Source organism: Leguminivora glycinivorella, chromosome 3 (assembly GCF_023078275.1).
Source record: "Leguminivora glycinivorella isolate SPB_JAAS2020 chromosome 3, LegGlyc_1.1, whole genome shotgun sequence".
NCBI classification, from domain to species: domain Eukaryota; kingdom Metazoa; phylum Arthropoda; class Insecta; order Lepidoptera; family Tortricidae; genus Leguminivora; species Leguminivora glycinivorella.
Window position 1 is genome coordinate 24,239,860 of NC_062973.1, and position 12,973 is coordinate 24,252,832.

Genomic DNA, 12,973 nt, shown 5'->3' on the forward strand with positions numbered 1-12,973 from the left:
GCAAATAATATATAACAACCAAGAGATGCTTCGATAACAATATTATTCAACGATCAAACAATAAAACATTTCGCAATCGGTCACCATCTTTGCTCGCTCAATAAAAAGTAAAAGGTTACTGACACCTGCACGTGGAAACGCAACCGAACGACTGAACACAACGCTCGCGGAGCGTGAAACAGTTTTCCGACGGTTTCAATGAAAGGATCCACGCCAGTGGTTAGCAACCTTTTTTGACCTGAACCACATCCACATAGAAATATTTTCATCTCCCGTGTTAAAAAATATTATAAAACAGAGATTTCTTTTTGTTATTTAATAAACCCCGCGACATCAGAGGAGTGGTAGGTTTTCTACGTTCTTTTCCTGAAGTTTTGAAGGTCGTATCGGTACGGAAATACTTCAGTCAACATTTCATTAAGTAGTTTAGTTGTGTGTCAGGAACTTCCCGGAGAAACGTGTAGGGATTATATTGTTGTTTAAAACCACAATATTCGTAATCTATCCATATCTATTTATATTCGTATCTATCTATTCGTATATAAGTATCGTATTTTTAGATTAAGGTTTAGTTTATGATTAGTATTATTGTTTTTATTTTAAGAGTGATGTTATCCTCTTACTATTATAATATTAAAAAAAATATTGAATATGATCTGATGTTTTACAAGGCGTGAAAAAACGCAAAAATGAAAACATAAAGGCTCATGTCATTTATAGTAATGTATTTTATTGTTTGCCTTTAGTGTTCATGGTCATGATTGGCTATCCCATCAAACAGAATTAGAGTAAATTATGAAACTTCTACATCTCTTCTATTTTTTCACTGACGCATTTGCTAAAGTCTTATTCCCACTAATATCCCAGTATCAGTAGTAAAGTTTGAAAAAGTTTTTTGGCACGAATTTGGTAAAAATAAGAAATTTGTGCGAGAGTAGCAGCCCATCGCAGAGCTGTGTATTACAATAGACGTCCGACACTTGTGTTAATATCGCCATTGATTCGCGACGCATTTTTATCCGCTACCTACTTTGCATAGCTTGTACATTTGCATTACGAAACTATATCATTTTTAATTTAAACTGTTGCGAATAAGGAATCAATTTAGTTTATGATTAGTTTCAGTTGACTTACCATGGTATCGTGCAGTTTTTTTTAATATCAAACAATATTAAAAGCAACTAATATGTATGTCGCTTAAGATATTTTTAAGCGATACTAAACGCTTGTCGTTTTAAAGCACCTACTTAATCGACCACAAACTGTTTTAAAACTGTAATTGAACTTGCTACATATTAGTATATATGCGTTTAAAAACTCGTTATAGCTATAAAATCGAATTTGTGCTTTATTTGTTCAATATTAAGTCGCTGTGACCGTTAAAAAACTGGTCTATATAGCCTTAGAACTATAATGGCTTGAATGCATTTTATTCTGGTAGTAATTTGAAGTATAAAACTTAATATATAAAGTAGTTTTTATAATGAATGTGTTCAGTGCAGCATCGATTGCGTTACCACGCCAGTGTGCGTATCCGAATGCACAAACGCTCACGATAATATCTGTTTCGTAGCTATCTATCTCTATCGCTCTTGCGCATTGGCGCGACAGAGCTAGACTGCATTTCTGACGGCGCGTCTGGCGTCCACGATTGCCATTTGGCTACGCCGCCAGATATCAAGGCCGACGTATTTATATTGTTTACACGGTACCGAGAATGTTTCGAGTTAATTATATATCTTCTTATCTTAATTATATCGTGCATTCACAAACGTGTTTGTGTGTTTATGAAGAACGTAGAGGTCTACCTGTCTATAAAAATATGAATTAAATCAGTTAACTACTATTCACCATCTTATTTGGAAAAATCAATGAAAATTTTAGGAGTTTTTGGAGACTAATTAATTACCCTGGAAATTATCTATAGGTTAATAATATTTAAAAATAAGATTCCTATGCGATGACTAAGGACGAGTATCCTGCAATATCGATTACAACAGACATTCCACGGCATTTAGCTCAAACGACACTGACATTAATACCAATCGGACCCATCGTTCTTTTAATTTCCCCTGCACTCATAAAACAAAAACTTCATAACCTAAATTTATATCGTGTCATTTACAAAGACACGCGCCTAAAGACGTAATGTCATGTAATTAAAGGTTAGAATTGACAAATCTGCGCGTCATTATGAATGACTCGAACAATACCAAGACACTGGCAGTTACACCTTTTTAAAAAGTAACCGCCGAACAGCTGACTCGCACGCCGTTTGCATAAATCAATTCGAATTTAGAACACTCAAATAATTTAAAAGAAAGTGAAAATGGCTTCCTTCCCGTGTTGAGAACGCTCCCCCAGTTCCGTTACGCGCGCGTATGCTTGGCCCATGCTAATTGCGAGCAGCACGAAATCGAAAGTAAGGAATGGAACGTTACGTTTCTTTGGAAATGTGACCTAATGAGGAATATTTTGAGCTCAGTGGAACGTGGACGGGAAACATGCAAATAGGAAATCTATGCCTCTATGGGCTGTTTCGTAATCGGACGCACCAACACCGTACTTATATTGATTCTTAGCCGGTACTGGAAGGATCAGTTATGTTCCGTAGAAAGTATAATTATATTATATTCCCAATTCAAATGTACACTGATAGAGATGTCATAATATAGTCATCGTGCATATTCGGACTCACTCCAGCTTATTGCTGTTAATGAATTGCAAAGCGGTTTTATTGTGCTCGTATAAAAGGTGACATTGGATTTACATAAACTCACTAATTTATTTTTGTTACACTTATCTACAATTCACTAATGTATTTGATAGCATTTTAAAATGTCACCAGTTTAATTAATTCAGAACGCATAGCCGGTCCATTCCATTCCTATCGCAGGTAAAATATAAGGAAATATAAAACTGACCTTTCCCATCGATATTCCAGAGGGCGCTACCGCGAACGACGTTTGATTTGATTCCTGCAGTTAAACTTTGTAAATTCGTGACGGGGAGAATGATACGCCGAACGTGCTCCACGGTGGGCGTACCGACCTGACACGACGACTAATGGAATTCGATATTCAACTCGTAACCGTCTTTTGAACTTCCAAATTCAAATCCGAGAGTCAGCGGATTTCCGAATGGAGTTGCGTAATTCATTCGAGTGGTTCAGGTTTCCGAACGCGATCAAGGTCGCCGGTGTCAAGTACGCATGCCATTGTTGTTGCGGGAAAACGGATTGTTTACCGCTTTTTTTAATTGGGGAAAAAACTGGATGAATGGAGTGATGCAAGCTTTACAAAATAGTGTTTGTACCTACTCTTATTAGTCATTATAATGTAACTGAAGTAGGTACGGTACATATTACATTGAGATAAAAACAGCTACTTAGTTTTTGTCTTCAGTTATAACTGTTGTTACAGAAGTGTTCAAATAACTGTGTCCATATTTTATCTCTTTTAATACTGCTAATTATTAATACAGCGGCTCTTTTGCCGAAAACAACTCTACAAATTGGAAAAACGGAATAGATTCGGCTAACGCAGTCAGTAAAACTTTGGCATTGAATGCGTCAAACAAATTTACGTCAAATTTCCTAACCTCAAACTCCTCAAATACAACATTGTTCCAACGTTTCGGTAGATAATCATTTTCGATATTCGATTGTTTCAATCGAGTGATATCCGATACCGGCGGAGCGTGAAGCTCGATTCCAATGCATATTCATCTACATTAGCATAAACATTCTGAACGCACCCTCCGGTATCAAATCGTCATAAGTCTCTTTAAACGTTCTATTGGCTCCTAGCGTTTTGTTTTTAAAGGTAAGAGCGGACGTTCGCGATTTCGTTTTCGTCATAACTCCAGTTTATTCATTGAGGACATGTCTAATTGTGGTGCTAAGGAATGCACTGAGATGCATAGCAAATACCTGTGGAGAGTCTGGCGATGGCATTCCTACGCTAACTATTCAAGTTTAAATTCATCTGATATGTAGATTTAAGTTTCCGCTCTGCTGGCAGTCAGAACGTCCTTGTACTACATACAGGCGATTATTGAGAAGGAGGTTGGCTCAAGTGTGATCTGCTGAAAAAGTCTTGAAGCCGCTCAGGATCATGAAAGGTGGAAAATCCTTCTAAGAGCCCTATGTCTCTAATGAGGGATAATAGGATTTCATCATTGTATGTAGATGTAAGATGATAAAAGTCGTCGTCTTTGGCGGTCCCTCATTACTGAGGATCATGACCACTTAGTTCGTGTTATTTGTCTCCATCGGATTCGATCTCTTGTAGCCCACAAGAGATCGAATCACTGCTTGTTTGAGTTTACCTGGGATTTTTTCCGAATCCGATTTCATATATTATTATTTATTTTTTATTTATTAGTGAATCCTAGATTTATGAGATCTGATAAAAATCATTCAAGAAAATTTTGCTAGTTGAATAAAAGCATAGTATGTATTTTTAAATGGTTAACATGAAATTGCTTAGGTAATATTGAGATGAGACCATATTCGAATCCAAAATATTATAAATCTCATTTAATACTCTTTGAATTATGCCATCATTGCATCCAAAGAACGATGTGGAAACTGTTTAAAGTCCATCATTGTTAGTCGTATTCAAGGCTTTAACTTTTTATTTCAGTTGACAGTGTACGCGTAATATCATTGCGAATTTTTCATATTTACGTAAATAATTTTATCGAAAAGATAATTGCGCAGATAAGATAAGAGTCGACTTCCTTCATTATTTCGACGAGTTTTTAAATGCGTGTGCGCGTTACATGGTAATGAAGGTGTTTGTGACACTGTTTAGTGAAGTAAAAAAATATTGTGTCGATATTTTGCATTTAGGCTTTCCTAGTTTAGTTAGACTTATATTGACCGGGATATAGACCGTGATACCTTGTTGATTTTTATATTTTGCCGGTCAATATAAGTGTAATGAAAGTAATTTTAACTATAAAACTCCCGTGAGACTCATACATATTTAAAAATATTTTAAGCGGGTTACTCACGTATTAAGTCGATATAGCGTTCGACATGTGACAGGCGGGGTGTCGCTACTCTTGAGAAAGGTTCTCGAAATTGAACCGAAACATGTCGAACGCTATATCGACTTAATACGTGAGTAACCCGCTTAAAATATTTTTAAATATGTAATGAAAGTAGCCGTGAATCATTTCAAACTCTTTTTCCTAAATTTGTTTTTTATCATGCAGAAACGTCTGCGAGCGATATTACATGTTTTTAAATTAAAGGAAAAATGGAAAAATTCACACCTCCGGCAGGACTCGAACCTGCCCCCGCAAGGTCGCAGGTTCGAGTCCTGCTGGAGGTGTGAATTTTTCCATTTTTCCTTTAATTTAAAAATATGCTCTTTTTCCTAGTTTAACAACTTACTTTACCTATAGTAGAACTATAATAGAACCACTCAAAACGTGTGCCAGCCATAGTGTACTACACAAAGTGACCACATTAAGTATGTTAGGTACCTTGTAACTGAAAAAAAAAAAGATTTAAATCTGTTTAGGATCATAATAATATTTTCTCCAACATGCAATGAAATATTGTCTTTACGTTCCTTAACATGGGCTGGGAAGTATCGCTTTTTGGGCGCAACAACTCGAGAGGACTGTAAAGGGATTTCATATTATTTTTTAGGCCTAGGCCTGCAAAGTAACTTTTTTTTATAAAATATTGTCCTTTAGAGCATTTTTTTTATTTCATTGTATGTTTGAGAAAAGCACTATACATGCCTCGGCGTGAAAACGGATTCCCGGCCTCGTATCCCTATCCGGTATATACAAGAACCAATGAAGATGCCACAAGTTGCTAATGCATTTACATGTACAAAATCGGAACGAAATAACAACTACATCTAGATAACAAACATTTGTCGGCAATATGAATAAATTCAAACATACAAGAAAATTGCTTACGTAATAGAAAGAAACAAACTAACATTACATTACAAGAATTTTCGGCGAAGGAAAACATCGTGAGGAAACCGGACTAATTCCATTAAGGTCTAGTTTACCGTTCGGGTTGGAAGGTCAGATGGCACTGATGGCAGTCACTTTCGTAAAAACTAGTGCCTACGCCAAATCTTGGGATTAGTTATCAAAGCGGATCCCAGGCTCCCATGAGCCGTGGCAAATGCCGGGATAACGCATGGTTCGGAAAATCGAACGCAACAGTCAGTTCCACAATATAACTGTGCGGAACAGGAAGTTTCTGGAGAAACGCACAGTTGCCGGCTGTCAAACATCTATGTCACAAGTAAAGTCACTTACGCCCTTTTCGTCACGGCGACGTCGTCTAGACTCCGTTCAGCAGACGATAGCGACCGAGAAGAGCGAAAAGCGTGACGTACCAACGTCGACAATCTATTGACCAATCGTGGACTTTGCGCCGACTGGGTAAGGTCTACTGGTGACAGTGTCGCCGGTACGTCGGCTGACACTTTGACTAACAAGTTGAATCCGGTACATATTGTGTACGAGTTTTGTAGAAAAAATACGCGTGTATGCGTAAATGCGTATTTATCACGTTTGGAATTCAAACTTAACACGTTTGTTCCATCATCGGATCTATTCGACCCGATGCAGGTATGGTCAACCGCTTTGTTAACTCAAAGGTACTTTGTTCGTCCTATTCGTTTATTGTCAATTTCTTAAATTTGTCCTATTCCGCTTTCGTCATCTATTCTTCATTCGTCAGTAGTCTTTGTCAGCTTTGATCGTATCAGTTGTTTGCCCTTTTCCTATTTCGAGTCATATTAAGGAATAGGACGAACCAAGACTAGTAGACCCTTCAAACTTGGATAGATTTAAATCCACTACATCATTAACTCATACATACATTTTTAGTGCGATTATGATAGGTATCAAGAAAAGGTAATAGTGTAGATATTTCCTAATAGAGTATAGTGGATTTACGTAAGTATATGTAGTAGGGGTGTGTAATGATTGGTATAACTTTTTTTGGTATAATAACACTTGATATAACAACATTTCGTATATATTTATAGGATATAATCACTCATTTGACATAATTAACGCGATTTTAGTGCGATTATGATAGGTATCAAGAAAAGGTAATAGTGTAGATATTTCCTAATAGAGTATAGTGGATTTACGTAAGTATATGTAGTAGGGGTGTGTAATGATTGGTATAACTTTTTTTGGTATAATAAAACTTGATATAACAACATTTCGTATATATTTATAGGATATAATCACTCATTTGACATAATTAACTTTTGGTATAACCACAAAATATCTACTTTTATTTTGTATAAACATTATTTCGTAGAACACTTATTTACAACAACCGTTATATGGTATAACTATCTATTGATATACTACTAGTATAATATAACTAGCAAACAGTATAAAACATTCCATGAATTAATTTTATTATTTTTTGAAGGGATCACAGTTCTATCCTAACCTAACCTACTTTTCTGATAGCAGTACATATGTTTAAGGGTCACAGTTCTAACCTAACCTAACCTATTTTTGTGGTAGCAGCGCGTTGTGTGTAGGGGTCACAGTTTTAACCTAATCTACTTTTCTGGTAAATGATGGATCTAATTTATTGTACAATTGTATTTTATTCTAACTGTGCTTTAGAAAGAATTTGTGTTATACAATGTATTTATTATCGGAAATGAGCATTATACTCAAACTATGTTATAATAAATGTTATTCGGAAAAATGATCATTATATTAAATAAGAATTATACAATTTGTTAGTATATTATTTGTTGTTATATGATTTAATAATTATATCAAATGATCGTTATAACGACTAAAAATATATCAAAAAAAGTTATATCGATCGATACGCACCCATGTAGTAGAGTAGCCCTTCAATTCCATGTGCGTTAGAAAACGTAGTGAGACAGTATTATAACAGCATCTGTTTTTAACCGACTTCTTTGCTTCTTTCCTGAAGGAGGATGTTCTGTATTCGGGTTCGTCTGTCTGTCTGTCTGTTTGTCTGTCTGTCTGTGTGTGTGTCTGTCTGTGGCATCGTAGCTCCCGAACGGATGAACTGATTTTGGTTTAGTTTTTTTTAACCCCTGACGCAAAAACGACGGGGTGTTATAAGTTTGACGTGTCTGTCTGTCTGTCTGTCTGTCTGTCTGTCTGTCTGTCTGTCTGTATGTCTGTCTGTTTGTCTGTGTGTGTGTCTGTCTGTGGCACCGTAGCTCCCGAACGGGTAAACCGATTTCGATTTAGTTTTTTTTGTTTGAAAGCTGAGTTAGTCGGGAGTGTTCTTAGCCATGTTTCATGAAAATCGGTCTACTATGTCGCAGTCGGGGGTTTTTTCAAAATTTTAATTTTGTGGTAGGTTAGGTTAGTGGTAACTATAATTATCAAATAATCCAAAAGTAATGATAACTGAATACTTTTTGCATCGGATTAAAATAAATAGGTATGCCGTTACTGTCCACAAAGACTCCTTAGTAAATAAAAAAAAATAAAAATAAAAAATATGTATCTGTCAGAGAGTTGCATTTGTTTTTTCACGAGCAGTCGGAACAATATCGCAAAAATGGAGAAAACTGAGGTGAGAGCGGTTATTAAATACTTCTGTTTGAAAAAAATGTGTACTAAAGATATATACGCTGAATTAGTGGGAACACTGGGGGAGTCCGCTCCGCCGTATTCTACAGTGGCACGCTGGTCAAAGGAGTTTAACTTGGGAAGAACATCCACTCAAGATGAACACCGCGAAGGCCGTCCATCTGTCGCCCTTACTGGAGAAAACGTAAAAAAAATTAATGATCTCGTTTTAACAGATAGAAGGATGACTATCAGGCATCTAGTTGAGCTCACAGGCATCTCGTATGGCAGCATTCAAAGAATCTTAACTGATGAATTACATATGAAAAAAGTCTCCGCTCGTTGGGTGCCTAGAATGTTAACGGCTGAACAAAAGAAAATACGTTGTGAGATTTCGAAGTCTAATCTTGAAAAATTTCAAACTGATCCCGAAACATTTTTGCGTCGGTTTGTAACCATGGACGAGTCTTGGATCCATCATTTCGATCCTGAGACCAAACAGCAATCCATGACCTGGAAGCGAGCGTCGTCCCCTACACCGAAGAAATTCAAGGTAGCAAGCTCCGCTGGTAAGGTCATGGCTTCAGTGTTTTGGGATGCTGAGGGAGTCATAATGATCGAATACCTGGAAAAGGGAACCACTATTACGGGCTCCTACTACGCTGACCAAATACGCAGATTGAGAGAGGCAATCAAAGAAAAGCGGCGGGGTAAACTTCGAGCTGGCATCCTGTTTCACCAGGACAACGCACCGCCCCACAAGGCCGGTGTTGCGATGGCTGCCATCCGTGATTCAGGGTTCGAATTGCTGGAACACCCCCCATATTCGCCAGACCTAGCCCCCAGCGACTTTTATCTCTTTCCACGGCTGAAGGAAGATCTTAGAGGCAACAAATTTTTGAATGATGGCGAGGTAATGGCCGCTGTGGAGGCATTTTTGGAGGGTCAAGAAAAAGATTTTTTTTTTTAAAGGAATTCGTAGTCTGGAGAAACGATGGTCCAAGTGTGTAGACTTGGAAGGAGATTACGTAGAAAAATAAATTATTTTATTAAACATTTTATGTGTCTTTCATACTGATTATCATTACTTTTGGATCACCCCTCGTAGTATGAAAGATGTCACATTTTTCATACTATTTGGACAGTGAGTAATCGAGTTTCGTATGTGTTGGAAATAAACACGGTCATATTAACAATTGTATTGCGAAAGTTAAACTCAATTCAGCCCAAAACATCTACCCGATATTTTCGTAAGTATAACATTAAACTTCATACGTCTTTGTAATGTAAATATAAGGACAATGGCGTATAAATTAATTTTCAGTTTATTTGTATTTGAACAGCAGGAGCGAAATGTATTTTTTATTTAAGTAAGACGACAAGAACATGTTTAATTTCCGATTCAGATCGCTGTTCTTTTATTAACCCCCGACGCAAAAACGACGGGGTGTTATAAGTTTGACGTGTCTGTCTGTCTGTCCGTCTGTCTGTCTGTCTGTCTGTCTGTCTGTCTGTTTGTCTGTGTGTGTGTCTGTCTGTGGCATCGTAGCTCCCGAACGGATGAACCGATTTCGATTTAGTTTTTTTTATTTGAAAGCTGTGTTAGTCGGGAGTGTTCTTAGCCATGTTACATGAAAATCGGTCCACTAGGTCGCGGTCGGGGGTTTTTCAAAATTTTAATTTTGTGGTTATTTATGATGCGTAATGTGGGTTAAAATTTGAGTTCATATATTATTGTTTAGAAAAAAAAAATTAACAAAGTCTCCTGAGAGACAGAAATTGACATCATAACTTTGTTTAGTGTAATACAATTTCGTTCATAAATACGTACCTTAAATAATACCTGTAGGGGGGCGTAAACTTAAGTAACGTAAAAGTAATTTAATATCAGAATACAAACAATATGATAGCCCTAAAGTCAGTAATTTATAGTCGGATGTGCGATTAAATAAATTAGTTTAAGAAATACTACGCCTATCGACTCATTCTTTGGCAATTTTAACCATATTTGGGTATTCTACATGTAAGTTGGTAAAATAGTAAAGCAAAAAAATCTAATTCATCAAATGACAATGATAAGTAAATAAGTACGGCTGCTAACAATGGGTGTCGTCACAGTGAGGAGCCGTTGGGACACTCCCATTACACATTATCATTCAATGAATACCGTCAATGGTTTGACCGAACGATTTCTGTCTTTATTTCCTTTTAAGACTTATTTTTGTTGTAATAAAATAAATAAACATTATAGAACAATTTTTACACAGATTGCCTGAGCCCCACTGTAAGCTCAAGAAGGCTTGTATTGTGGGTACTCAGAAATAAATGTATGAAATTGCTCTGTAAATTATTGCAAAAATGATAATAAACTACCAATGTTTAAGATGACTGATGTCCTACAAATAAAACCTGCCTAAATAATAAGAACCGAGAAGATCAAAGTAAATACAGAATACAAGTACTTATATAATTAAGGCCCATTTAGACGGTACGAGAACTCGCATACGAGTTTAATTACATTGCGGTATTAGATGGCTGTGAAAAATTGTATATACCCTCAACAGCCCGCAATGTAACTGAAATCGAATGCGAGTTCGTACACCGTCTAAATCAGGACTTATGATATAAAATCCACGATGGAGGCATACTGTGCAGACAAGTTAGTTTGAAGCTAGACGGCGCACAGAACTCGACGCTAAGCGCGATGAGCTAAAAGCCAGACCACCTATGGCTATTACTTACAATTATGTCGGAGGAGTGCTGACCTGCCGCGAGTGTGGTCGCACATTCGTAACAAAAATTGGCTTCATCAGTCACCTGAGAGCACACCTGCGACGCTCTCAACCGTAAAACGCAGTCGCCGTAGCCGAAAACGGCTAGGAGGAGATGATGATGATATATAATTATTTAATTTAGTCCTAAGTATTGTTTGAGTAACTTGGTTAGCCCACTAAGTGAAGGAATGTGAACAAATTAGTTTCATCAGGCTGGCCTTCCGCCCGGATTTCCTGCGATCTAAAAAACTCTCGGCTAGAACAATAATAACGTCATTAGTTTCGTGATCTTACAACACGATCTATTTAGTAACTTGAAGACCTTAAAATATATTGTATGTGTCCTTCATTCCTCCTTTCCATACATTCATTCATATTTCATAGGATTTCCCCAAAACTATCGACGCGGAATCGGCATGGGGCATTTTCAGAACTTGGGTCCCCCCCAATTAGCGTAATATGTTGTTAACAAACATTAACTCACTTTCAGTTTTGTGAAAACAATTAAGCATAAAATCTGCCTAAAAATTTACTTTTTTCACATTCTGAATGTAGATTATCGCTTAAAATTTATGTAATTAACACAAAAATAAAATTTTAATTGAAATTTCATTCTTAATTATCGTCACAAAACTGACAGTGAGTTGGCAGTGAGTGAGTGAGACGAGTATAATATCATTCATTCATTATCATTCATTATGCTGTGTGGTGACGGGTTAAGAATTTCACCACCCCCTTTCTTCCCGTGGGTATCGTAGAAGGCGACTATGGGATATGGGTTAAATTGTGGTGTAGGCGAGAGGCTGGCAACCTGTCACTGCAATGCCACAGTTTCGTTTTCTTTTAACCCCTTATTTGCCAAGAGTGGCCCTGAAGCTTTAGTAGTTTCATGTGCTCTGCCTACCCCTTTATGGGATACAGGCGTGATTGTATGTATGTTTGTATGTATGTATAATATCATTAGAAAGCCAAAAGTACCTACCTACATAAAGTTAGTCTAGGACTTGCACAACTCTAGCTCAGGCTTACATGAACCTGAACCTAGAATATAGCACCTTGACCTCAAGGAAAACTTAAGCCATCGACAGAAGTGACAGAATCGAACTCGAGTACAATCAGAATCAAAAGTAACTGTTTAAAAAAACTCTTTATAAAATGTCTATTCCTTAAACGCTAAACAAAAAGCAATGATTGATAGGTATATAATTAGACTTTGATATGTTTCACCGCAAACTGTGCAGATTTAAGTTTAGTAAGTTATTAGGGATGTCAGATAATTTTGGTGCATTTTCATATAATATTATTGGCGCTGACTGTACCTCATCGGCTCACCGATTAATTTCTATTGCTTATTGTTCTAAAAAACACGCAAACGCCGACCTTGCCTCGGGATTTCTCCTAGACAACCTAGTCCACGCTAACTCTTACGGCAACAACAGAAAGTCCGTTTTACCTTGATCAGTCGGCAAAGTGTTGTCAGATTGGTTGAGAAGTTCGTGATAGATTGCTTCGATTTGTCGGGAATTATACTAACGAGGTTGTCTCCTTGTCCGTGACACCGGCTGTTTGTGGCGGTTTAGAAAAAAAATGTAGCAGCTGTCAATAGATTAGTCATTCGTGAA

General features: G+C 37.0%; 1 protein-coding gene across 1 annotated transcript; it reads left to right on the top strand.

Annotated features, from left to right (window-relative positions):
• Positions 1 to 9,034: 9,034 nt before the first annotated feature.
• LOC125224953 (histone-lysine N-methyltransferase SETMAR-like) lies at positions 9,035 to 9,547 on the top strand. The gene has a single exon (XM_048128472.1). It carries the CDS (start codon positions 9,035 to 9,037, stop codon positions 9,545 to 9,547), a length of 513 nt encoding a protein of 170 aa, XP_047984429.1.
• The last annotated feature ends 3,426 nt before the right edge of the window (positions 9,548 to 12,973 follow it).

Excerpts from the sequence above, each read along its gene's own strand:
- LOC125224953 (XM_048128472.1), top strand. The coding sequence starts at position 9,035 with ATGGACGAGTCTTGGATCCATCATTTCGATCCTGAGACCAAACAGCAA.